The sequence below is a fragment of the Microcaecilia unicolor genome, chromosome 3 (genome assembly GCF_901765095.1).
Source record: "Microcaecilia unicolor chromosome 3, aMicUni1.1, whole genome shotgun sequence".
NCBI lineage: Eukaryota > Metazoa > Chordata > Amphibia > Gymnophiona > Siphonopidae > Microcaecilia > Microcaecilia unicolor.
The window spans coordinates 211,182,978-211,210,797 of NC_044033.1; the positions used below are offsets into that span (position 1 = coordinate 211,182,978).

At 48.6% G+C, this 27,820-nt stretch overlaps 1 protein-coding gene across 1 annotated transcript in view; it reads right to left on the reverse strand.

Annotated features, from left to right (window-relative positions):
• Window positions 1-9,039: 9,039 nt before the first annotated feature.
• Window positions 9,040-27,820, reverse strand: part of DHX16 (DEAH-box helicase 16) — a 72,980-nt gene continuing 54,199 nt past the window's right edge. The window contains exons 13-20 of the mRNA XM_030197384.1: window positions 27,459-27,599; window positions 27,039-27,201; window positions 25,908-26,026; window positions 25,564-25,631; window positions 23,960-24,122; window positions 23,659-23,820; window positions 22,654-22,827; window positions 9,040-9,691 (exon numbers count right to left, since the gene is read on the reverse strand). Of these exons, the coding sequence (XP_030053244.1) occupies window positions 9,563-9,691; window positions 22,654-22,827; window positions 23,659-23,820; window positions 23,960-24,122; window positions 25,564-25,631; window positions 25,908-26,026; window positions 27,039-27,201; window positions 27,459-27,599 (1,119 nt within the window). The 3' untranslated portion in view covers window positions 9,040-9,562. The remainder of the gene's footprint in view (window positions 9,692-22,653; window positions 22,828-23,658; window positions 23,821-23,959; window positions 24,123-25,563; window positions 25,632-25,907; window positions 26,027-27,038; window positions 27,202-27,458; window positions 27,600-27,820) is intronic.

Genomic DNA, 27,820 nt, shown 5'->3' on the forward strand with positions numbered 1-27,820 from the left:
GGTCTTTGGCTTCAGGACCAGTTAGGACAGAGCATTAGCATTAAGGATGTTTAACCAGTGACACTGCAGGCTACTTTTCCCTTTTGGGGAATGTAGCTGAAAAGAAAACAGACCTCTGTTACAGTTATAATGCCTTGGGTCAAACAACACCTGTTGGCCAACCAAGGGAAATACACTGAAGGAAAAACGTGTCATAGGGCAGCAATACAAATCGCAAAGCATGGGAGCCCCCTGTTCTGCCACAAACCCCAACTTTAACTCTAAATTAGAGCTGAACCTAATAGGATATTTTACTATTCAGCCAAAGATGAATGAGTATTGAGCTTTAACATAATAAATAAATAAAAGCAGTGTGAAATCAGAGATCAAGTGTTTATTTCAGTAGACTTTAGCACAGTAGAGCCCCAGATTATTCATATTTAAATTGCTATTTGGCTGAATATGAATAATGTATTTGGGGCAGGATCAAATATGAATATTTGGTAAAGCCCTAGTGGAAAGTAAAAATGGGGCACAAGTATTTATGAAAAGGATGTTCACACAGATTCTGATATAAAAATGCCACATTTTTGGAGCTGTGAAGGAAGTTTCTCTTTGTTCCTGGAGGTTGCACAATTCAACTAGTAATTTTGTACATTCAAGAATTTTGAGTTTGGAAAGTGAAGTCAGTTCAATATATAGAGAGTATGGCTGCATTTCAATTAAAAATTTTAATTGTGATTAATCGCATGACTAAAAGGTCCAATATCTCCCTCTGTCCCATCATCTCTCCCCACGTCCAACATTTTTCTGTCTCCCTTCTCTCCACTCCCAGGTCCATTATCTGTTTCCATCCTTCTCTCTCTCCGATTGACTAGAATCTCTCCCCTGCCCAGCCTTTGCTTCAACTGTTCTCTCACTCCCTGGCAGTGATACTTGTACACTATCGGTCTGCTGCGAGGCTTTCCCTTTGGCCTGCCCCAGCTCTTCTGATGTAACAGTTAATTAGATTTGTGCATCACAACTTATTCTGTTTTCTCACACCCTACTGGTATGTATAAGAATTTATCCCTTATTAAACACTGATTTCTGAACCTTTCATATGCAGGATGTAGTAATCCATCTCCAAAATCTCAGTATTACAAGCTGCATGTTAATTACTGTTAACACTTAACATGTTTATTAGTCACAATTTAAAAAAATAATAAAAATCATGGCTAATAAAATTAATCATGCAGCACCATCTCCCCCCCCCCCCCCCCCAGCAGCAATATTTTTTTTATTTTATTTTTGTTACAATTGTACCCTGCGCTTTCCCACTCATGGCAGGCTCAATGCGGCTTACATGGGGCAATGGAGGGTTAAGTGACTTGCCCAGAGTCACAAGGAGCTGCCTGTGCCTGAAGTGGGAATCGGACTCAGTTCCCCAGGACCAAAGTCCACCACCCTAACCACTAGGCCACTCCTATCTTACCTGTGGCCTGCTTTCCCTCTGACCCCTCCCAACACTTGCAGAAATAGGAAGTTAGTTTCAGATACTATTGCCGTCTAAATTGTCCATTTCTAGGCGTCTCAGATGTTGCATATGGTCTCTAAAGAGTCACACTGCCCTCATATAAAACATCTTTATTTCATCATCATTAAGCCATCCCACTCTGGAAAAAAAAAAAATCAAACCACAGGGAGTTTTGGCTCCTGTCATGGTTTCTCAAATAAGAACTCAAACTGCCGGGGGGGGGGGGGGGGGGGGGGGGATATTAAGGAATTTACACATAAAGATGAAGCACAATTGGCAGTTAGAAACATGGTCCATCAAGCCCAGGATCCTGTTTCCAACAGTGGCCAATCCAGGTCACAACTACCGGGCAAAATCCTAAAAAAAAAAAGTACAAAACATTTTATGCTGCTTATCCCAGAAATAATGGTCTATGGAGTTTTCCTTTAGGAAGCTGTCCAGAGTTTAATTATACATTGAGTGAAGAAAAGGTTTCTCTGATTCGTTTTAAATTTACTACTTTGTCGATTCATTCCATGCCCCCTCCTAGTATTATAAAAAAAGAGTAAACAAACCATTCACAACTACCCAGCCGTCTTTTTTCCAAGCTGAAGAGCCCTAGCCAGCCTTTTCTCATAGGGAGCCATCCCATCCCTTTATCATTTTAATCACCCTTCTCTGTACCTTTTCTAATTCCACTATCAGGCTCATTTTCGAAAGGGATCGCCGTCGGGAGATTGCCGGCAATCTCCTGATCCCGGCCAAATTGGTATTATCGAAAGGCGATTTTGGCCGGCCCCAACTGCTTTTTCGTTGCGGCGCCGGCCAACCTTCAAGGGGGTGTGTTGGTAGAGTAGCGAAGGCGGGACGGGGGAGTGGGTACGGGATGGCCGGCTTCACCTTATAATGAAAAAAAAATGGCCGGCTCGAACAAGCATTTCGCCAGCTGGACTTGGTCCATTTATTTTTAGGACCAAGTCTGAAAAAAGTGCCCCTACTGACCAGATGACCACCGAAGGGAAGCGGGGATCACCTCCCCTTACTCCCCCAGTGGTCACCAACTCCCTCCCACCCAAAAAACCCAAACTTTTTTGGCCAGCCTGTATGGCAGCCTGAAATGTCAAACCCAGCTCCTTTACAGCAATATGCAGGTGGACCCAGGCCCATCCTCCCCCCTACCTGTGCCACTTGTGGTGGTTAATGTTGAGCCATCCAAAACCCACTGTACCCACATGTAGGTGCCCCCCTTCATCCCTTAGGGCTATGGTAATGGTGTAGAGTTCTGGTGAATGGGTTTTTTTTTTTGGGGGGGGGGGGGGCTCAGCACCCAAGGTAAGGGTGCTATGCACCTGGAAGCTATTTTTGTTTTTTTAAGTGCCCCCTAGGATGCCCGGTTGGTGTCCTGGCATGTGAGGGGGGGCCAGTGCACCACAAATGCTGGCTCCTCCCACACCCAAATGCCTTGCATTTCGCCGGGTTTGAGATGGCCGGGCCTGGTTTCCATTATGGCTGAAAAACGAAGCCGGCCATCTCATATAAACCCGGCAATCCTGCTCTAAACCCGGCGAGCAATTTGGCCAGCGCCAAGCATATTTTGAAAATACGCTTGGCTGCGCCCTGTCACAGAGCCAGCCCTGAAGATGGCCAGCCATCGATTTGGCCGGTGCCGTTCAATTATGCCCCTTTATATCTTTTTTGAGATGCGGTGATCAATAAAAGGGATGTGTTCTTCAGAGCAAATGCTTTGAATCAGAAACTCAGTAACTTTTTTGTACTGTTCAGTGCTGGTATGGAAGTGGTAGCAGTTTTGTCCATTTGTTGTTGTAGTATCAACTTATACAAAAAGGCACATAGGAGTATAGGCTGACGCACAGCTCCATGAGTCTATGCTGAGCTTAACACAAAGTGGAGGGATGCAGCAGCATGTAACTTCAAGGTGAAATTAGATCTTACCTGCTAATTTTCTTTCCTCAGCGACCCTCCAGACCGGTCAAGACGCGTGGGTTATGTCCTCCTACCAGCAGAGGGAGACTGAGAAAACACTAAGCTTTTGAAGCCTGTATATATAACCTGTGCAGAACCTCCACTAGCCAGTATACCCCTGACAAAGCAGAGAAACAAAAAACACTAACAACAACTAGCAACCCTGTACGTGGTCACAGTAAACTGCAAAAACAAGAAACATCTTCCGCTTGCTCTTACGGAAACATGTTCCTTTGCCTTTGATAAAACAGTTGGGCTTCTACAGGTGGACTATCAAAGAAGAGCCCCACCTGTCCCGGACTCCTATCACAAAACAGAAATAAACAGTCTGCAATTAGAGAAACAACAATTTACAGCAGCCAAGAATTATCCAACAAACACACCTCCTGGCCTCCAATACAGACAGGGCGGGCTCTTGACCGGTCTGGAGGGTCTAGAGGAAAGAAAATTAGCAGGTAAGATCTAATTTCACCTTCCTCAGCGACCCTCCAGACCGGTCAAGACGCGTGGGACGTACCAGAGCAGTAACTAACTTATGGGAGGGACCTACTAAGGCCAGAGGTAAAAATTGCTGCCCCAAAGCGCACCTCGTCCTTTGCATGCACAGGAATCCTATAATGCTTCACAAAGGAATGCAACGAAAACCAAACCGCAGCCCGACAAATATCTAACAGAGAAATCATACTATTCTCCGCCCACGAGGCTGCCATTCCCCTAGTGGAATGAGCAGACCAGCCCCTAGGCACCACAGGACCCTTCACCAAGTAAGCAGATGCAACCGCCTCCTTCAACCACCGTGCTATGGTCACCTTAGGAGCCGCTGCACCCTTCTTTGGGCCACCATGAAGAACGAACAAACGGTCAGAGGCTCTGAAGTCCTGAGTTCCAGAGAGATAACAACTCAAAACTCTCCTGACATCCAGCTTGGCAATACCACGCTGCTCCGAATCTCCAGCCATATCACCCAACACTGGCAGAGAGATGACCTGATTAACATGGAACTCGGAAACCACCTTGGGCAAAAAAGGAAAGCACCGTCCGCAACGAAACCTTTCCCTCAGAAAGGACAAAAATGGTTCCCTAAAAGACAAAGCCTGAAGCTCTGAAACACTCCGTGCTGAAGTAATCGCCACCAACAAGACCGCCTTTAAAGATAAATCCTTACAAGATGCCGATACCAGAGGCACAAACGGAGGCCTGATCAAAGCATCCAAAACTAGCTTCAAATCCCACGGAGGCACCATCCGTCACTGAGGCGGACGCAGCAACTTAACACCCTTCAAAAAACGCACTACCTCAGGCACAGACGCGAAGGACTTTCACTGAAGCTTCCCACGAAAACATGACAAAGCTGCCACCTGAACCTTCAGTGTAGACAAGGCCAGACCTCTATCAACACCATCGTGCAAAAATTCCCAAACTTCCGCCACCGAAGAGTGAAACGGCCGAACTCGATGGTCTTCACCCCAGTGCTCAAAGATTCTCCAAACCCGGACATACGCCAAGGAAGTGGATCGTCTACGGCAACTCAACATTGTAGCAAAGCCACTGGACGAAAGCCCCTTCTTCTTCAACTTGTGCCGCTCAAGAGCCAAGCCATAAGCGAAAACCGAGCCGGATCCGGCATGATTATCGGGCCTTGACACAGAACTGATCCCAACAAAGGCAGGGCCGCCGCCCCTGCCAACCGCACCAGGTCTCCATACCATGGTCGACGCTGCCAATCCGAAGCTACCAGAATCACCCGACCGGAGTGATGTTCGATGCGCTATATTACTCGACCGACTAACAGCCACAGAGGAAACACATACAGTCACTCCCGAAGCCAAGGCAACAGAAGAGTGTTGATTTCCTCCGCTCAAGGGTCTCTTCAGCGACTGAAAAAAAAAAAATCTCTGAACTTGCGCATAGCGAGCCGTTGCCCTAAGATCACCGAAAGTCCCCAGACCGACACAACTCACTGGAACACTGACCGAAGAAAAGACCACTCTCTGGGATCTAGAGTGTGCCTGCTGAGATAATCTGCATCTATGTGACCTACCCCAGCCACATGCGCTGCCAAGAGAGCCTGAAGATGAGTTCAACTGCGCCGCCAAGGCTCTTTGTTCCCCCCTTGACGGTTGACATATGCTACTGCCATGGCATTGTCACAGAGCACTCGGACTGCCTTGTGGCGAACCACCGACGTCAAGGCCTGGAGCGCCACCCGAATGGCCCGAGTTTCCAGCCGGTTGATGGACCACTCTGCTTCTGCCCGAGACCACCGGCCTTGAGGTACCTGACTGAGACAATGTGCCCCCCAACCTTGCAGACTGGCATCCGTGACCATTACCAGCCCCTGTGGGGACTCCAACGGCATTCCTTTCCCAAATTGCGCGGACTGAGCCACCAGCGGAGACTGAGACGAGGGGCCACCGACAGCGGACAACACATTTCCAAGTCCTGCGACAGAGGGGACCAACGACTGAGCAGAGCTGACTGTACCTGACGCATGTGCGCCCTGGCCCACGGAACTACCTCTATGGTCGCCGCCATCAGGCCCAGGACCTGACGATAAGTATGGGCCGTCGGCGCCTTCTCTGCAAGGAACCGACGAATCGGACCCTGTAACTTGGAACCAAAAGGCTGCACAAAGGAAAGTGAAGATAAGCTTCCGTCAAATCCAGGGAAGTGAGAAACTCTCCTTTCCTGACCGCACCAGTGACCGACCGCAACGTCTCCATCCGGAAAGAGGGCACCTTGAGTGCCGCATTGACCCTTTTGAGATCTAAAATGTGACGAAAAGTGTCCTCTTTCTTGTGGACCACAAAATAGATCAAATAGCACCCTGAGCGTTGCTGATCTGAAGGAACAGGAACCACGGCTCCCAACGCGAGCAGCCACCGCAGAGTGTCCCTCACTGCTGCCCTCTTGCTCCAAGACCGACAGAGGGATTCCAGAAACACTTCGGGAGAACAGCTTTCGAATTCCAGCGCACATCCGCCTCGAAACACCTTGAGAACCCACTGATCTGACCTGATTTGGGCCCAACTCTGGTAAAACAGACTCAGCCGAGCCCCAACATGCACCAGAGCCTGAGCCCGCACACCTTCATTGGGAATTGTGGCCTGAATACTAACCTCCCGCGGAAAAAGCCACGCCCTCCGCGACGACTCTCACGAAAGAACTGTGTGCGCTGGAAAAACCGACCCCTAGAGGTCCTACTACTATTAAACATTTCTATAGCACTACTAGACTTATGCAGCGCTGTACAAATTAACATGAAAAGACAGTCCCTGCTCAACAGAGCTTACAATCTAAATTGGACAAACAGACAGCTAGGGGTAGGTCCCACTCGATCTGCCCGGCCTATACCGCTGAGCCTCCCTAAACCGTCCCCGAGAGGAACTAGTTCTGGCCCCTGCCTTGAACCGAAAATCTGGAAGCCATAGAACCTTGGTATCACTAAGACCTCACACTAACTTGTCCAAATCTTCTCCAAAGAGCATAGCTCCCTTAAGTGGCAGAGACCCACAACCATAGCCATATTTTTTGTCTGAAGTAGGCAACAAATCATAAAAGCCTCAGACAAAAAGGATGAACCCATGTCCAAGTCGACTAACTCCTGACCCCCAGAAGAACCAACATCTACTGAATCATCCAGGAGCTTCTCGGCCCAACGAAAACATGCCCGAGCTACCAGACCCCCACAAACCGAGGCCTGCAGGGCTAGAGCCGACAAAACAAAACTACGCTTGAGAAAAGATCCCAACTTCCCATCCTGAGGATCACGGAGAGCCGTTCCTCCATCAACCGGGATAGCAGTAGCTATAATTACTGCCGTCACTACTGCATCTACCGTGGGAGCCTTAAAGGAATCCCTATCGTCCTGAGGGAGGGGATAAAGCCTCGCCATTGCCTTTGCCACCTTACACGGCAAATCCCATTCCTGACAAATCATCTCCCGGAGATCCTTGTTCATAGGGAAGGATCACGCCTGACGCTGAATGCCCTTCACCAACGGATCCTGGACAGTTTCCCCCAACGCCACCTCAGGACCAAACTGAAGGGTGGACGACACCTGATCTATGAGTTCTGACAGCTCATCTCTATGGAAAATCCGCACTACTGAAGGATCCTCTCCAGGAATCCAACAATCCTGCTCCTGAGAGCCGTCAATTCCATCTGACTCCCCCAGATCACTAAGCGCAGCTTCTGCAGCTACAGGAGAAAAACATTGCCTGTCCTCTGACCACTCTAACCGTGGTCTCTCAGCCAAGACGGAAATAACCCCCTCTTCCAATTGGGGGGGGGGGGGGAGGGGGGGGGGTCCCGATCTCCAGGCCTGATACCGCGTCCAGACAAAATCTGGAGGAAAGCCCACCATTCCTGGACCGTCATTAGGCCCTTTTGTGCCAAAAACGGAGGCCGCAGGCCCAAAACCAGCCGGCTCCATGGGCCGCGTCAGACTCAAGATGGCGGCTGTTCCCGCCGAAACTGTTCCCGCTGACAGCGGCCCTGCCTACGCTCCCGCTGACCCGGAGACTCCCGACACCATCGATCCCTCCGCGGTCAAGTCGGGGGGGTGCCGCAGCCACCTTTATAGGTGCACCGCAAAGCTACACTGAGCGCCCGGCGCCTCTACCCCTCGCCACGAGCACGCGCGACATCGGAGGAGCTGGGCCGCCATAAACCACGAGGGAAGGGAAAAGCTGTTCCGCAAACGCGCCAAACCAAAAACTCACTCACACTGCAAAAGCACTGGAGAAAGCGCTGCTCTCTCGTTCCAGCAAGGAATCAAAACCCCCGTTCGGTCCGCTGAAAATAAAGAAATAAATGCCCTTAAAGGCACAGTACTCCAACTCTGGCAGCTGGAAATTGTAAGGCACTCAAGGCTACAATACTGAGAAAGCAGCCGAGGCACAAAGCTGCCAAGCAAAACGAAATAGAATAACTGACCTTAAAGGCACAGTACTCTAATTCTGGCATCTGGAAATTGTAAGGCACTCAAGGCTACAATACTGAGAAAGCAGCCGAGGCACAAAGCTGGCAAGCAAAATGACATAGAATAACTGACCTTAAAGGCATCGTACTCTAACTCTGGCATCTGGAAATTGTAAGGCACTCAAGGCTACAATACTGAGAAAGCAGCCGAGGCACAAAGCTGCCAAGCCAACAGAAATAGAGAGCAGCACAGGGGGAGGGACCCAAACATAGGTGTAACACCCCAGGGGGAAAAACTGGGCCCCACCAGACCCAGGGCACCAAAGCACTTTTTTTTTTTTTTTTTTTTTTTTTTTTTTTTTTACACACACGTACAGGGTACTGCAACAGAATAAGTTTGGAAGGAAAAAATCCTACGACCCAATGACAAACTACCTCACCAGATTATTGGAGACTGCACAGGCTGTCAACTGCTACCTCTGCTGAGACTGAGAAAATACTGGCTAGTGGAGGTTCTGCACAGGTTATATATACAGGCTTCAAAAGCTTAGTGTTTTCTCAGTCTCCCTCTGCTGGTAGGAGGACATAACCCACGCGTCTTGACCGGTCTGGAGGGTCGCTGAGGAAGCTGCTGTTAATCACAGCATGGTGCTCTATCCCACCAATATAATCAAATAGCCCTTGAGCACAGAAGTTGAGAAGCCCTCTATTCAATATGAGTACTTCCCATGACTGATCTTCTCCTCTTATGGGCTATTTGTTAATGCAACTTTTTTTTAGCCACTGCACTGCTGAAGTGGATGAGAATGCTCAGGATGTGTTTATTGCCAGTTTGGCACTGTTTATAGTTGATCTTCTACTCTGCTACAGGGACAAAGAAGTTTCTTCTATACTCCACCTGAACACCAGTAAAGCTGGGCTGTTTTATTTATAAAATAAAGCCAAATAAATATACAAAATTCAACACCCCCCTCTCACTGCATTCAAATCTTGAAACTGTCAACTTTTAGGCTCCCACACAAACAGAAGAGTGTCTTTTGTTAGCCTTCAAGATCAGTTTGCCCTCCACTGCTAGTCCCAGGGCCGCAGGACTAGATCAAGCTCTTAGCAGCTGTAGCCTTGGAGCTTCATTAGTACTGGCTTAGATGCACACCACCGTGTCCTGTCACCTCGAAAGCATCCTCAGCCCAGCTCTTCCCGCGTCTTCCCTATTTTCTTGGGCATTTTCTTGCTGGAAGCGTCTTCCAGGTCTTTGGACTTGTAGTAGTGTGGAGCCACTTCCAGTAGCCAGGTACTGTCGATTTCAATGATCTGTGCAGGGTGAAAACCAAAAGTCCGCTATAAAACAGCTTTGCGAGGAAAGGAAAAAAATGAGCTCAAGCAAAAAAAAGATTGTTAGGCTTGCTTTTGAAAATGCACACCAACTAGGTTAATAAAAAAACCTTGCAGTTTATTACTATATTTCTTGAAAATTTCCATTACATTTATGTTGATATGTAAATGTAAAAAGTTATAAAGCATTAAAAAAAAAATTGCAATTTGGCATGGAGCAGGATACAATTAGCAATCTGCCCACGCGGGGCTGCAGACTTTCACGGTGAAACCTACCATGTGTACAAAGCACATGCAGTGCGCTTACACATTCATGCCCACTCAAAAAACAGGCACATGTGCATGAATTTGAAAACAATCTGTAGCAAAATTTTTCCTCCTGCAACCTAAACATACATTACTCTATTTTTACACATATTTCCCCAGATTCTATAAATGGCGACTAATTTTCACAACGAAATTGGCACACATAGCAGATTTGTGCAATTATCGGTACTAATTGGCACTCATTAGGATTTGCGCTCATAACTCGCTAAGTGTATTCTATAAAGCAATGTGTGGTCAATCAGACCATGTGGATCTCAAGAGGGCATGGCCATAGGAGGGGCATGAGCATGCCTAAATTAGTCATGTGCTTTTCCACCAGGGTTTAGTTGGCGTAAGTGACCGTGACTAAATTTTCTTGTAGGATCTGGCACTATACATCCTATATAATAATTTGCACCTCCAACGTTCCATGTCTGGCTTCGTAACATCTCCTGATGTCAGCCAGCCTCCAGCGTTCCCTTCCCCCTCACTGTCCCGCCCTCGCGTCAAGACGTAATGATGTCAGAGGGCGGAACAGTGAGAGGGAAGGGAATGCTAGAGGCGAGCTGACGTCAGGAGGGATGTTACGAACGGGACGGAAGCCAGCGCCAGCCAGACAACTTTCAGGTAGAAATAGAGGGGAGGAGAGAATCGCAGGACATCGAGGGTAGGAAGGGCAGGGCAGAGGAGAATTGATGGACATGGGAGGGACAGTAGAGGAGGAAATCACGGGACATGGATGGGAGGGCAGGGAAGAGAATTGCTGGACATGGAGGGGAGGGCAGGGGAGAGAGAGAGAGAAAAAAAAAAAAGCTTACATGACAGCCTTCCTAGGGCCCGTTTCATTGTTGAAACAGGCATGGTTCCACTAGTATTCTATAAACTGTGCCTAATGTTAGGTGGCGTATATAGAATCTGGCCCATAATATGCACAAATTATTTTTATTATTCCAGTTCTTGTATTCCGTTTGTACCTGTTCAGTTCAAGGACAGATCACAGTTAATCAGGGATTCCATGGCGTCCCACAGATCAATTCAGAGACTTGTGGGTTATGTCCCTCTACCAGGACGTGGAGATATAGCAAACCTTGGAGGTTCTCTTTATGTGGACCTGTGCAGCCAGCTGAACCTCAGTATTCTCTCTATTTAGCAGGTGGAGGGACATCTCTGTGCAGCTCTGGTTTGATCTGGCTACTGGTGTACTTTGGGCCTAGCTTAGCACAGACAGGGGTTGAGTGGCTGTTTGTAGCTTGTGGTGTACACCTGGTGGTGCCAAGTCCCTCCCGGTCACCCCCTACCTTTCCTCCGTTGCCCGGGGCTGTTGGCCTGATCAGGTGTTTCCTTTCTTTCCTGACTTAAAAAAAGGTAAGAGACTTTGTTTTTGTTTAATTATATGGAGGAACTAGACATTCTGCCGAGTCAGTTTTGGGGCAGGTGTTTGTGGAGCATGTCAGTGCCTTCTGAGACGGCTAAGCGTTGCTCCCGGTGTGAGGGCCAGAAAACAGCATCGGGGGAGTGTGAGTCCTGTCGCCGTCAGCCCGCAGCAGGTGTTCAGTGCGATGGGAGTTCGCCTCAGGCGTCCGTGAGTCGGAAGCACAGGGGGTAGTTTTGGCGGTTTCCTCGGGACAGTTAGTGCAGCGCGCATTGGCGGGCGCCATTTTTTTCCTCTCAGGCATGACCCTCCGCACGTGGCGGTTGATAGGTCCCTACGGTGGATTCCTTAATCACAGCTGTCACTAAGAAAACCACTCTCCCTGTGAAGGGTGGCATGGCGCTCAAGGACCCTCAGGATTGTAAATTGGAGACTTGCTTGAAGCTGTCCTTTGAAGTAGCAGCCCTTTCCCTGCAGGCCTCAGTTTGTGGCTCTTATACGGTGCGGGCATGCTTATCGTGGGTACAGAAAGCCTCCTCTCCGGAAGATCTCGTGGCTGTTTTGCTGGCCTTGGAGTCCAGTTTAGCCATCCTTGCGGATCTTCTTTATGATCTTTTGAAGGCTTCAGCCAAGGAGGTTTCCCTAGCGGTCACCATCCGTTGCTGGCTGCGGTTTGCTGCATTGGGCTGCAGACATGGCCTCTAAGTCACGTTTAGCAAGGCTTCCTTTTACTACTACTACTTATCATTTCTATAGCACTACAAGGCATACGCAGCGCTGTACACCATACATGAAAAGACAGTCCCTGCTCAAAGAGCTTACAATCTAGATAAGACAGGCAGACAGACAGAACAATTAAGGGTAAGGTAATAAAGAGGTGAGGATAAAAGGACAGGGCAAGTGAGCAGTGGTTAGGAGTCAAAAGCAGTGGTAAAGAGGTGGGCTTTAAGTTTGGACTTGAAAACGGCCAGAGAGGGGGCTAGACATACAGGCTCTGGAAGTCTATTCCAGGCGTGAGGTGCAGCAAGATAAAAGGAACGGAGTCTGGAATTCTCCGAGGACAAGCAGGCTGCTTGTTCTTACTGATGGGTGACATCCACGGCAGCCCCTTCAATCGGAGATCTTCTCTAGCAAAGACGTTTGCTAGTGCATGCGCGACCGTCTTCCCGCCCGAACTCGCTCGTGTTAGTCAGTCTTCTTTTTTCCGCGCTCGGGACGGCTATGTTTAGTGCCGTTCTGTGCCCTGAGGAGACCCTCGTGCTTTTGCTGCGTCCTTCCGCTTCGGAAGCACCCCTTTTTTCTTAGTTTTCACGTTGTGTGTTTGTGTAAAAAAAAAAAAAAAAAAAAAGAACTCCTTTATTTTCAAGTTTGTTTTTCCCCGTCAAGTTTCCTTTCGCTTTCGTCAGCGGCCCTGTTGGCCGCCCGTACGGGTTTTTCCCTTCTTTTTTTGGTGCCCTTTGCCATCATCGCGGATTTTGACTTCGCCGGCGTGATTTTTCCGCCCATGTCATCGAAGCCTCCTAGCGGCTTCAAAAAGTGCACCCAGTGCAACCGGGTTATCTCGCTCACTGATAGGCACGCTTTGTGCCTTCAGTGTCTGGGGGCTGGGCACCGTCCTCAGGCCTGTAATCTCAGTCTTCTGTTGAAGAAGAGAACTCAGGTGGCGAGATTGGCCCAGTGGAACGTCTTGTTCGGGGCCTCGCCTGGTGTTTCGACGGTCACAGTATCGAGGTCATCGGCCGGTGCATCGACGTCTGCTGTACCGAGGTCATCGACCGGTGCTCCGGCGTCTACGGTACCGGGATCATCGTTGGTACTGATGTCATCGGAGGATGCCTCTTCATCGGGAATGCATGAGGGCTGTCCATTCCCCTGCTGGTGGCGGTGAGCCCTCGAGTAGGTCTCCCCCTGCCTCGAGGGCTCCTGCGGTACAGCCCCCCCCCCTCCCCCCGGGATCGACCTTCTTCGGACCCGAGGAAGAGACGTTTGGATTCGACGTCCTCCTCGTTGGTACTGGGAGGTTCCGGTGACATGCTTCGTGTGAAGGCAAAGAAGCATAGACACTGGTCACCTTCCAGACGTGGTACCGAGAGCTCTGGGTCGCCGAGGGATTCGGCACCCACTAGGCATCGACGCCGGGAGGACCGCTCACCCTCCAATTCAGAAGGTGTCGATGCGCTCCACCTTGGACAGCCCGGTACCGCTTCCGCCCCTCGGACAGATTCTGAGCTCCTCGCCTGTGCCGGACTCCCAGCCTTCCTAGACAGCCGCTCTAAGCGAGAGCCTCCGGGCCATCCTTCCAGGGATCCTGGAGGAGCTGTTGCGCCCTTATCCAGTACCGGGGGTGCTTGCGCCGCAGGTGCCGTCGAGTGAGGCGACGGCTGGCCCCTTGCCCGTCGTGAGGTCTCCGATACCGCTTGCGGTACCTGCGTCGGCTGCCTCCCAGGCAGACTCCCCAACGACATCGATGGAGGGAGCTTCACCGCTGCTGATGCGGGAATCTGCTTCTCGACGTTCCCACCGTGGCCATGTGTCTACGGAGTCCAGGTGGGCACGGCTTCGGACAGAAGTCCATGAACTGGTGTCCGACACCGATGGTGAGGCCTCGTGGGAAGCAGAGGAAGACATCAGATATTTCTCAGATGAGGAGTCTGACGGTCTTCCTTCTGATCCCACTCCCTCCCCTGAAAGACACCTTTCTCCTCCCGAGAGTCTATCTTTCGCGGCCTTTGTCCGGGAAATGTCTACGGCAATTCCCTTCCCTGTGGTTACGGAGGATGAGCCAAGGGCTGAAATGTTTGAGCTTTTGGACTATCCTTCGCCACCTAAGGAATCGTCCATAGTACCTATGCATCATGTCTTCAAGAAGACAATGCTGGAAAACTGGGCGAAGCCGCTAACTAATCCCCACATTCCCAAGATCGAGTCCCAGTATCGGATCCATGGGGACCCTGAGTTGATGCGGACTCAGTTGCCTCACGACTCTGGGGTTGTGGATCTGGCCCTTAAGAAGGTCAAGAGTTCTAGAGAGTATGCTTCGGCGCCCCTGGGCAGAGACTCTAAAACCTTGGATTCTTTTGGGAGGAAGGCCTACCATTCCTCAATGCTTGTAGCCAAAATCCAATCTTACCAGCTCTACACGAGCATTCATATGCGGAACAATGTGCGGCAGTTGACGGACTTGGTGGATAAGCTCCCTTCTGAGCAAGCTAAGCCTTTTCAGCAGGTGGTCAGGCAGCTGAAGGCGTCGTAAATTCCTGGCCAGGGGTGTTTACGATACTTTTGATGTCGCGTCCAGGGCCGCTGCTCAAGGTGTGGTGATGCGCAGACTCATGGCTGCGTGCCTCCGACCTGGAGAATAGGAGTCAGCAGCGGATTGCGAATTCTCCTTGCCGGGGGGATAATACTTTTAGTGAAAAGGGAGAACAGGTGGGAGAACAGCTCCACCAGCGGGACACCGCATTCGACAAATTCTCCCGCCGGGCGCCTTCAGCATCTACCTCAACTGGTAGACGTTTTTATGGCAGAAGAAGGACTGTTACCTATTCTTCTAATAGGCATAGGTACAATCCTCCATCTCACCAGCCGGCTGCCCAGGCCAAGCCCCAACGCGCTCGTTCTCGTCAACAGCGTGCGACTCAGCAGGCTCCTGCGGCTCCCCAGCAAAAGCAAGGGACGGGCTTTTGACTGGCTCCAGCAGAGCATAGCCGAAATCAAAGTGTCTGTGCCGGACGACTTGCTGGTTGGGGGGAGGTTAAAACTTTTTCACCAAAAGGTGGCCTCTCATAACCTCCGACCAGTGGGTTCTTCAAATAGTCTGGCTAGGATACTCCCTCAATTTGGTTTCCAAGCCTCCAAATTGCCCACCGGGAGCTCAATCCTTCACCTTCCAGCACAAGCGGGTACTTGCAGAGGACATCTCCGCCCTTCTCAGCGCCAATGCGGTCGAGCCCGTGCCACCGGGGCAGGAAGGGCTGGGATTCTATTCCAGGTACATCCTTGTGGAAAAGAAAACAGGGGGGATGCATCCCATCCTAGACCTAAGGGCCCTGAACAAATATCTGGTCCGAGAAAAGTTCAGGATGCTTTTTCCCTGGGCACCCTTCTTCCCATGATTCAGGAAAACGATTGGCTATGCTCTCTGGACTTAAAGGATGCTTACACTCATATCCCGATACTGCCAGCTCACAGACAGTATCTTCGATTTCGTCTGGGAACACGGCACTTTCAGTATTGTGTGCTACCCTTTGGTCTCGCCTCTGCGCCCAGGGTGTTCACAAAATGCCTGGCTGTAGTCGCGGCGTCTCTACGCAGACTGGGAGTGCATGTATTCCCTTACCTCGACGATTGGCTGGTGAAGAACACCTCCGAGGCAGGAGCTCTACAGTCCATGCAGATGACTATTCAGCTCCTGGAGCTGCTGGGGTTTGTCCAAAGTCCCACCTTCTTCCTGTTCAGAAACGCGAATTCACAGGGGCTCTGCTGGATTCTCAGACTGCTTGTGCCTACCTCCCGGAAGCGAGGACCGACAATCTTCTGTCCCTTGTTTCTTGGGTACGAGCATCACAGCAAATCACAGCTCAGCAGATGTTGAGATTGCTCGGCCACATGGCCTCCACAGTGCATGCGACTCCCATGGCCTGCCTCCACATGAGATCAGCTCAATGGACCCTAGCGTCTTAGTACCACCAAGCTGCGGGGGACCTAGAAGACGTAGTTCTACTGTCCACGAGTTTTCTTCAGTCCCTCCAGTGGTGGACAATTCGGTCCAATTTGACTCTGGGACGTCCTTTCCAAATTCCTCAGCCTCAAAAGGTGCTGACGACGGATGCGTCTCTCCTGGGGTGGGGAAGCTCATGCCGATGGGCTTCACACCCAAGGGAGTTGGTCCCTTCAGGAGACAAGTTTACAGATCAACTTCCTGAAATTATGAGCAGTCTGGAATGCTCTAAAGGCTTTCAGAGATCGGCTGTCCCATCAAATTATTCTAATTCAAACAGACAATCAGGTTGCCATGTACTACATCAACAAGCAGGGGGGCACCTGATCTCGCCCCCTGTGTCAGGAGGCCGTCAGTATGTGGCTTTGGGCTCGCCGGAATGGCATGTTTCTTTAAGCCATGTATCTGGCAGGCGTAAACAACAGTCTGGCCGACAGATTGAGCAGGATCATGCAACCTCACGAATGGTCGCTCCATTCCCGAGTGGTACGCGAGATCTTCCAAGTGTGGGGCACACCCTTGGTGGATCTCTTTGCCACTCAAGTCAATCACAAGGTCCCTCAGTTCTGTTCCAGACTTCAGGCCCACGGCAGGCTAGCGTTGGATGCCTTTCTCCTGGATTGGGTGGGGGAAGGCCTCCTGTATGCTTATCCTCCCATACCTTTGGTGGGGAAGACTTTGCTGAAACTCAAGCAAGATCAAGACACCATGATCCTGATCGCTCCCTTTTGGCAGCGTTAGATTTGGTTTCCTCTTCTTCTGGAGTTATCCTCCGAAGAACCGTGGAGATTGGAGTGTTTTCCGACCCTCATTACTCAGAAATAGGGGGCGCTTCTGCATCCCAACCTCCAGTCCCTGGCTCTCACGGCCTGGATGTTCAGAGCGTAGATTTTGCCTCCTTGGGTCTTTCACAGGGTGTCTCCCGAGTCTTGCTTGCTTCCAGGAAAGATTCCACTAAGAAGAGTTACTTCTTTCTATGGCGGAGGTTTGCCGTCTGGTGTGACAGCAAGGCCCTAGATCCTCGCTCTTGTCCTACACAGACCCTGCTTGAATACCTTCTGCACTTGTCCAAGTCTGGTCTTAAGACCAACTCTGTAAGAGTTCATCTTACTGCGATTAGTGCATACCATTACCGTGTGGAAGGTAAGCCTATCTCTGGACAGCCTTTAGTTGTTCGATTCATGAGAGGTTTGCTTTTGTCAAAGCCCCCCATCAAACCTCCTACAGTGTCATGGGATCTCAATGTCGTTCTCACCCAGCTGATGAAACCCCCTTTCGAGCCACTGGATTCCTGCCATCTGAAGTACTTGACCTGGAAGGTCATTTTCTTGGTGGCTGTTACTTCAGCTCGTAGGGTCAGTGAGCTTCAAGCCCTGGTAGCTCATGCTCCTTATACCAAATTTCATAATAGAGTAGTCCTCCACACTCACCCTAAGTTCTTGCCAAAGGTGGTGTCAGAGTTCCATCTGAACCAGTCAATTGTCTTGCCAACATTCTTTCCCGTCCGCATACCCGCCCTGCTGAACGTCAACTGCACACATTGGCCTGCAAGAGAGCATTGGCCTTCTATCTGGCGCGGACACAGCCCCACAGCCAGTCCGCCCAAACGTTTGTTTCTTTTGATCCGAACAGAAGGGGCGAGGCTGTCGGGAAATGCACCATCTCTAATTGGCTAGCAGATTGCATCTCCTTCGCTTACGCCCAGTCTGGGCTGACTCTTGAGGGTCATGTCACGGCTCATAGTGTTAGAGCCATGGCAGCGTCAGTGGCCCACTTGAAGTCTGCCACTATCGAAGAGATTTGCAAGGCTGCGACGTGGTCACCAGACCACACATTCACATCGCATTACTGCCTTCAGCAGGATACCCGATGCGAGTGTCGGTTCGGGCAGTCGGTGCTGTAGAATCTGTTCGGGGTTTAGAATCCAACTCCACCCCCCTAGGCCCATTTTTATTCTGTTCCAGGCTGCACTCTGTTAGTTGAAGAAGTTAGGTCAATCTCAGTTATGTCCTCGCCATTGCGAGGCCCAATTGACCTTGTTTGTTGTTTTGAGTGAGCCTAGGGGCTAGGGATACCCATCAGTGAGAACAAGCAGCCTGCTTGTCCTCGGAGAAAGCGAAAGCTACATACCTATAGAAGGTATTCTCCGAGGACAGCAGGCTGATTGTTCTCACCAACCCGCCCGCCTCCCCTTTGGAGTTGTGTCTTCCCTTGTTTTTGTCTTGCTTTTTACTGGACTGACGAACAAGAGCGAGTTCGGGCGGGAAGACAGTCGCGCATGCGCGGTATGCGTGCGTGCGCGAGGGCTAGCAAACGTCTTTGCTATAGAAGATCTCCGATTGAAGGGGCTGCCGTGGACGTCACCCATCAGTGAGAACAATCAGCCTGCTGTCCTCGGAGAATACCTTCTACAGGTATGTATCTTTCGCTTTAGCAGCAGAGGAGAAGGGGACAGATAAGAGAGATTTATCAACAGAATGGAGTACCCGAGGAGGGGCCTAGGGAGAGACAAGAGTGGAGAGGTACTGGGGAGCGACAGAGTGAATGCAGTTATAGGTCAATAAGAGAAGTTTGAATTGAATGCAGTAACGGATAGGGAGTCAGTGAAGTGACTTAAGGAGAGGGCTAGTGTGAGCATAGCGACTTTGGCGGAAAATGAGTCGCGCAACAGAGTTTTGGACTGATTGAAGAGGAGAGAGATGGCTAAGAGGGAGGCCGGTGAGAAGCAGGTTACAATAATCAAGACGAGAGGTGATAAGAGTGTGAATAAGGGTTCTAGTAGAGTGCTCAGAGATGAAGGGACGGATTTTGCTGATGTTATAGAGAAAGAAACGTCAGGTTTTGGCAATCTGCTGAATGTGAGCAGAGAAGGAGAGAGAGGAGTCAAAGATGACCCCAAGGTTACGAGCAGATGAGACAGGGAGAATAAGAATGCCATTCACAGAAATAGAGAAAGGGGGGAGAGGAGAGGTAGGTTTAGGGGGAAAGATAAGAAGCTCATCTTTTGGCCATGTTAAGTTTCAGATGACATTGAGACAACCAGGCAGCGATATCAGATAGGCAGGCTGAAACATTGGTCTGGATGCGAAAGCCAGATTGGAGTGGGTCAAGAACAGCTTGAGATGAGAGAAAGTCAAGACAGCGGCAGTGAATGGCGCGTTCAAGTAACTTGGAAAGGAAGGGGAGGAGGGAGAGGGGTCGATAGTTGGAAGGACAGGTAGGGTCAAGTGAAGGCTTCTTCAGGAGCGTTTAGGGGAAAGCTTTTGTTTGGGACATAGAACAGATTGTGAGGGACCTTGGTGACTCTAAGGGCCAGCGCCTCCTGGAGGACAGGTCCAAGTTTGTACGACCAGCGGGACCTAGACCTAAGTTTAGGGATACACGGCGTTACCGTCCAGGTTGTGGGGCCTCTTTTCAGAGAGCAAGGTCTTCTCAGAGGCCTCAGCCCTTTCGAGGTGACAGGCGGGCCTTCCTTTCCGATAACAGAAACCAGCCAACAGCCAGGTCCGCCCAATGATGGGGCCCTGGTCCCTATCCAGCTGGTTATTGGGGACAGACTGTCCCTATTCCTGGTGGAGTGGACCAGGGTAACATCCGACCAATGGGTCTTGGAGGTTATCAGAGACGGCTACAAGTTAGAATTGGCTCGTCCGATAGTAGACTCCTTTCTAGAATCTCCTTGCAAATGTCCTGCCAAGGTGCGGGCCGTTCGACACACCCTCAACTTACAAATGCTGGGTGCCGTCCAGCCCGTACCCCCAGCAGAAAGAGGGTGCAGTCGATACTCCATTTATTTTATGGTGCTAAAAAGGGGCGGTTCTTGGCGACCCGTCTTAGATCTCAAGTGCGTCAACAGGTCCTTACGGGTTTGGCTTTTCCCCATGGAAACCCTTCGATCGGTGATCGCAGCGGTACAGCCATGGGAGTTTTTGACCTCTCTCGATCTCAAAGAGGCCTATTTACACGTTCCAATCTGGCCTCCCCACAGGCGCTTTCTTTGCTTTGCAGTGCTCGGTCATTATTTTCAAAGTAGTGCCCTTCGGCCTAGCCACAGCGCCTCGGACCTTTTCCAAGGTCCTGGTAGTAGTGGCGGCCTATCAAAGGAAGGAAGGAAGGGATTCAGGTCCATCCCTATCTAGACGACTGGCTTATGCGGGCATCTTCTTTCGAGGAGAGTCGGCGGGCAACCGACAAAGTGGTCGGGTTGCTTCAGTCGCTTGGTTGGGTGATCAACTTCCCGAAGTGCAGTAGATAGTTGCCACTCTCACTCAATGGCTCAATTTCTATCTTCTATCCAGCAAATTTCCCCCAGCGGGAAGTGACCCATTCCAAAAAAAACCCCCGAATCATACTTGTCTGATGTAAACAACTACTGCCCAATTGCTTTCATCCCTTTAGCCATGAAAATCATGGAGGGTTAAGTGGCGGAACAACTGGACTCTCTTCTACAAAAATTCAACATACTACAAAGAGCTTTTCTCTAAAGGCCAATGTACTATCATAATCTAATTCAACTTATGTAGCACCCTTTCACCTGGCTGACTTTGAACTGATGACTCAAATTCTAAATAACTTCACCATACAATGCCCAGTTCTATCCTGGTTCCAAGATTCTCACCACTCGCTGATATCGTGTCAGAAAATACGGAGTTCTTTTTAACAGATGGAACTCCCCCCCCCCACCAGTAGGGTCCCACAGGGCTTCCCACTCCCTATTCAACTTATTAATACAGTCCCTGAGGGCCCCCCTGGATCAAGCCAAGATAAACCACTTTATATATGCAGACAATATCACCGAGATTACCCAGTCTCACAACTGTGGTCAGACACACTTATTCCTCAGCAGATCCTCTGTCCACAGACTCAAACTAAACAAGAGCAAAACCAAGTTCCTATGGTTGGGCCCTGAATCTACATTCAAAGATCTTAGGAGTTGAGAGTGATCACCTAATGACAATGCAGAACCACACCCAGTCAACCATTAAACAAGCCTGAGAAAATTGTGAGTACTCAAAAATACCCCATCGCCCCTAGGCAAACATCACTCCCTCAGTTATCCCATCTATCTGTAATTCCTGGCCTAAATTGACCAGTCCTCAATTAACTGTGATCCGTCCTTGAACTGAACAGGTACAGACGGAATACAAGAACTGGAATAATAATAATAATTTGTGCATATTATGGGCCAGATTCTATATACGACACCTAAAAAAAAAAATCAGCACTGGAAAAAACCGCACAGCACTATTCTATAAACCTCACCTAACATTAGGCGCAGTTTATAGAATACACATAGCACCAGATCCTACAAGAAAATTTAGTCGCAGCCATTTACGCCAACTAAAACCTGGTGGAAAAGCACATGACTAATTTAGGCATGCTCATGCCCCTCCTATGGCCATGCCCTCTTGAAATCCACACGGTCTGATTGACCACACATTGCTTTATAGAATACACTTAGCGAGCTATGCATGCAAATCCTAATGAGTGCTGATAATTGCACAAAATTTGCCAATGGAACACTAGTCACCATTTATACAATTCGGGGGGAATATGCGTAAAAATACAGTAATGCCTATTTACTAAGAACACACAAATAGGTCCCCACTCTTTCCTGCCCTCTGCCACGGAACTGATCCTCTCCTCTCTGCTTTTTTTTTTTTTAAGATGGCTGCCAAGACTTCCAGCGGCAGCCTCGCAAGACTTCATGAGGCCACCACTGGATGTCCTGGCAGCCATTTTAAAAAAGCAGAGACGAGAGGATCAGGGTTGTGGCAGAGGGCAGGAAAGAAGGGGAGGGGGATCTTTTCACTAGACTACCAGGGTACCTAGAGGTATGTGCTGGGAAGGCATCCTGCACTCAAGGGGAGGGAAGGCACTTCCATGGGGATCCCGAGGACCTGGGAGGGGATCCCCATGGTACCCACTCCCATGCAGCTCTCTAAAAGGAAAGCGTAATGTAAGTTATAAAAAGAATTAAAAAGGGAAAAGGGTATATGCTGCCAAACAAAGGAAATAGGCCAACGAGATCCCTGTAAAATGAAACTGTAAACTGCTTAGGTCTAAACGGAAAAGCAGAATGTCAAGTAGTTTCCAAGTGAGAACAGAAGACAGGGGGTTAAAATGATGACCATCCAATGAACCTAAAGACCAAGAAGGGAAAGATAAGTGTGAAGGACCTTATGAACTATCATCAAAATAAGCTAAAATATGTGAGTTCCGTAATAGTTGAAGGCAGGGGCACAGGACATAAGAACATAACCATACTGGGTCAGACCAATGGTCCATGTCACCCAGTATCTCATTTCCAAACAGTGGCCAAGCCAGGTCACAAATACCTGGCAGAAACCTGAAGAGTAGCAACAGTCCATGCTTCTAATCCCAGGATGAGCAGTGGCTTCCCCATGTCTGTCTCAATAGCAGACTATGCAGTTTTCCTCCAGGAACTTGTCCAAACCTTTTTTAAACCCAGGTACGCTAACTGCTGTTATCACATCCTCCGGCAAAGTGTTCCAGAGCTTAACTAGTCATTAAGGCACTGACCTGTCGCATGAACTCCTTGGTGGTAAACACCAGCTCATGGTAAATGAGCCAGCGTGGCTGCTCCTCAAACAGGCAGCTGTTGGGATGCACGTAGACAGTCTGCTGGTGCTTCACCGTCTTGTACCCTCCCCGCGTCAGTCGTGCAGTATGGTAGAAATAGCCTGCTGTAATCGCCTGCATGGGAGAGAGAGTGAGATTAGAAGACAAGGATCCTGCTCCATAGGAGTGGAAAAGTATGAGAAAGTCTGGGCTCTCAACAATGCTAACATTGGTTCAATGATCTGTACTGAGGGCAGTATGCACAGGGTCAGTCACTGCTTAAAGCTATCTGGATAAGGCAGAGGTGTCATACCAATCAGGTTTTCAAATATCCCTTAATGATTATACATAAGACATCTTGGTATCTAGTGGAGGAATATGCATGCACTGCATTAGTGATATCTTAAAAATCTAACCAGGGTTGTGGTTTGACGCTCCTGCAGTAAGGTATCTAAATAGCCTTAAGTGGGTTTTTTGGCCATACTATCTGTTCAATGAATATGAAGTCCTGCTGTAAATGAATAGCTATCAATACAGTCCTACTTAAACAGATAATGGTAAAATTCAGTGTTTTCCTCTTTATTATTTATTAGCCCTGACGTAGAAATGTCTCCTAAATGAATAATTTTTTGGCTACATCTTAACGTGTCCGGCCATAAAGATCTGCATTTACTGGCCCCAATTTAAGGAAAAAAAATAAATTTAACTTTAGAGTTATTTTTAATACTAAGATTGCAAAAGTTATTGGACTTCTTTTAGTATGACTGTCAGAACACCTTTGTGAGGTCATGACCCCCAAAACTCTAGCAGAAAGTGAGGGTCTAAGCTGCCACCACCCCATCCAAAGGCCAAAGCAGAGCTGTAAATGAAAGTACAGTAGTAAGGGTACTAGAATAAGATTTTACACAACAGTTAAAGGAGACCAAGTCTGAGCCACGGAAATACCCACCATTTCCCATCACTCACTTTCCTGATTGGGATGTTGTCGCTTTCACAGGATGCGAGATCAATCTCAATCCTCTCCATCAGCCCCTCTAGCTGCTCCCGTACGTCCCGGGCTCGTCTCATTGAACGGAATTGGATGAAGTTCTCATAGCACCACTGAGTGGAAAAGCCACTTTCTACCCACTATGCGAGAAAACAGGGAGAACATAGGAATAGAGCCTGTCACCTCTAGGACACTGGGAACTGGAGGATTCAGGGGATAGGAGGATACTGGAGGGCTAAGGACATGGGCACAAGGCCTCATATCTCACTCTTTTCTCACCTGTGTATAAACATTCAGCAGCACAAGGTGATCCCCGCCTGGCACAAAGAAATTCATCCTGGCATTGTCAGCATGCACCACCTTGTCTTTGGGGCGGTAGAAGATAGCGTTGTTCACCGACAGCATCGCTGCAATGGTGAGGATTTGTTCTGAACATTTATACCTATGAGAAAATGAGAAGAACTGGATTCCACACACCCACATCCTCTCAGTGCAGAGGAGCAGAATTAGCTTCCCCACTCCCCAGGATTCCAGGTTTCCACATGGAGCAGCTCTAGGCCAGGATTTATGGTGCCCTTATCCCCTCCAATGTAGGGACAGTCTATTCTTCCCCCTCCCCCAGTGTATTTTATTCTCCAGTCTTGCTTGTCAGTGAGAAAGACAATTATTCAACATTATACATAGTACAATATGGGGATTTTTAAGCTCATTCTATGGATTTGTATTATGCCTTATTCCATATAGATTCAGAGCAGATTACAAAGAAGAATTCAACTTCACTTAGCCAAGAGTTAGAAAAGTATAGAATAAAAAATGTAAAATAATTCCATTAGTCAATTCTTCAAAAATATTTAAAAATAATTATAGGGTCAATATTCCAAGCAATTTATGTAGCTAGAAATGGCTGCTGCCCAGTTAAATCGCTTGTTTGGGGTATCTGCTGACACTCAGCAGCATTTAACCGGTTATTGCTACTGGGTATCAACACCGACTGCTAAACTCAAAAGTCAGTACTTTACTGCCTAAGTTAAGCAATAAAATCGAACCACATAAAATTAATTCCTGTCTTTATGTGGTGTGGCTTAGGTGATGGGAGATCACTCCAAACCTTAGCCTTACTAGTGGGAAGACACGTAACGAAAGGAGAAATTAGGTCTTGCCTGATCATTTTCTTTTCATTACTCCTTCCCACTATTCTAGGACCTGTGGGCTAGTTGTGTTCATCAACCAGCAGGTGCAGATAGAGAATTGAAAACTGAGCTAATACTCTTGGCATCCAGTCCAGCTCTCACTATTTACAAAGGCAAGCAATAAGGAGAAACTAAGAATCAACACAACCACCTTAAACAACTCTCTAACTTAATGCTAAACAGACAAACAAACGTGTGTGGACCTCTTTCATCTCTGGATAACATGTAGAGAACAAGTGCAATATTCAGCCCTTAATGGAATATGATGAACTGCATAAGATAGGACAGCTTTTTATGCAGGCCAATTTATGCGGTCATCTTATGGGGTTAAGGGCTGAATAGCAGCACATAACTAAGTGCCAACTCTGCCCTGGAACACCTACAAGTTAGCTGGTTTCAGCTCAGGTGCTAATTGCTAATATTCAGCAGCATGAACCAGCGGTTAGCCATAGACAAGTGGTTTAAATGGTCAGGAGCCTCCCCAGGCCATTTAAGTCACTTTGAATTTTGGGTGGAAACTTAATTATAGGGATAGGCATATCTTGTGACTTCTCACCAGATTACAAAATAAAAAATCTGTGTATTCCAAAATGGTAACAAACCAAAGAGGAAAACAACCAGGCAATGGTCTTCAGCTGCTCTAATCATTATACAGTCACTGCCAAAGAAAGACAACCCCAGGCCTTCACTTACTGTTCTGATGCCAGGATCATTTTGGAGAGCATAGGATCCACAGGAAGTTCTGCCATCCTCCTGCCGAGCTAGAAACAGAAGAACTATCACTGACAAGTAGCCCAACATCTTATCCAATGGAGGAATGATAAAGGTTAACGAATCAGGCACACAACACAGAGGAAAGGACACCTTCAAACAGTATGCACGAGGAAGGTGCAGGTTGTCTAACACTACTTTTGGGCTCATTCTAACCTAAACTGGCACAAATTTCCTTTTAACCCTGTACTGCATGCTGAGTCCAGTCTGAAGAAAGGGGGCTTTCTCTTTCCAACCCAAAAGAAAAGAATGTGAAGGTCTGCTACCTTGGTGAGTTCTCCCAGGTGATTAAGAGCCCCCAATGCATACAGCTGCTCCAGCGCCAGCACCAAAGTTTCATGAGGAGGAGGGTCCATGAAATCAAAGCGAATGAGATCATTAATCCCTGTGCACAGAGAGAGAGACCAACCCTTTATTACTGGCAACAGCAATGATATCAAAATGTCCAGGTCTTGCCCCCTCTTCCCCCTCCACTTGCTGGATCTAGGAGCAGGACAGGAGAAAAGACAGCAGGATTAACATAAATGGCTTTTCTTAGGAGGGATCAGGATGCACTGAAGAGAGATGAACCTGGCAAGCTGTATTATACATCATACATGGTTCTATGATGTGCTGCACAAATTTGATCCTTTGAATTGGTAACAACTTCCTAGATTTGACTTCTTCTAAATTATGCGGGCAGTGCTACCTAGATAAGTGCTGATGAGAGGGATATTCAGCGGTCTTAACTGCAGACTGCCACTGAATCTGTCCTTTGATCACCTTGGCCCTATCCAGTGAGACAGAAAAACACAGAAGGGCACAGTGCAGCTTCAGCACTTTAGTATTTTTCTATTTCCAACTGCTGGCCAATGGGCGTAACGCTGTCAAGTTCTGCACTGGTATGGTGGGACTAAAGGAAGGAAAGTTAGCAGGTTATCTTCCACCTGCTGAGGACAGAAAAATACTGAAGTGCTGGAGCTGCACAATGTATTTATAGGGCAGTGAACCCTTTTAGGTTTTTCTGTCTCTACCTGCTGTTTGATGGGTGCAACACTTACGGGTTCGGGACTGATCTGGTGAGGATTCTAAGGAAGCTCCTATTTACCATCATTCTGTCCAGGAAATTTTCAGGGGTCAAAGTGTGGGTCACACAAAACTCCAGAACACGGTCTAATGGAGATAATGTGAGACAGAGATCAGACTGCTAGCTCACTGTAGTGGATGACATAGTTTCTAGTGGACAGCCTATACTGATCCAGAGCTATAGTTCTGTGCCGATTCATCCCATTGAAAAGCTCACCTGTGATCAAGTGAGAGAGAAAAAGAGCAACCACACAGGCTGTACCCAGGCTCTTCAGCAGTTTGACCTTGTTCCTTAAACTAATGACGCAAGAGTTAGAATACAGGACCCATACCCAGGCTCTTCAGCAGTAGCACCACATTCCCCAGGTTGGTTCTCTGGATTTCAGGCACCGTGGTGTCCTCCATCTCGTTCTTGTATGCCCAGGCTGTGTAGAGACGGAAACACTTCCCAGCAGCCACTCGCCCCGCCCGGCCTGCACGCTGATTCGCTGAGGCCTGTTGGAAAGCAGTGCAGGCAGAGATGAAATCTGATTCAGAGAGAGAACCAAAAGGAAGAGAGGAAGGATGGAAAGGAGGGTCAAAAACAGAGAAAAGGAAGAAATGAGGTACACTAGTGCATGGAGCAACTGTATAGGAAGAGGGACAGCATACAGAAAAGAGGCTGAATGCTATTATGCTGGCACAGGGAATGACAGTGGGAGAGAAAAAAAGAAGTACGAGAGATGCAGGCAGCAGAAGATCAAAGCTGTTACCTTGGAGCAAGGCGTGATGATAAGGGACTCCATGCCAGTACGGGCATTGTAGCTCTTCTGCTTGCAGAACCCAGGGTCAATAACATAAATAATTCCATCAATAGTCAGCGATGTCTCTGCAATGTTTGTGGCAACGACAACCTGAGAAAAGGGGGAGGCAAAACCATGTACACATATCCATTTTCCAAAACCAAGAAAAGGTGAGAATCCACACCAGAAAAACAAACCAGAAGAGCCCAAAAGAAAACCAGATCACCACCGGACACAGAGAAGCCTCGTGGTAAGGAAGTGAGGGGTAAAGCCCAGGATGGGCAAAGAGGATCTTCAGCGGCGGGGGAGTGAAGAGTAAAGCCTGGTACAGA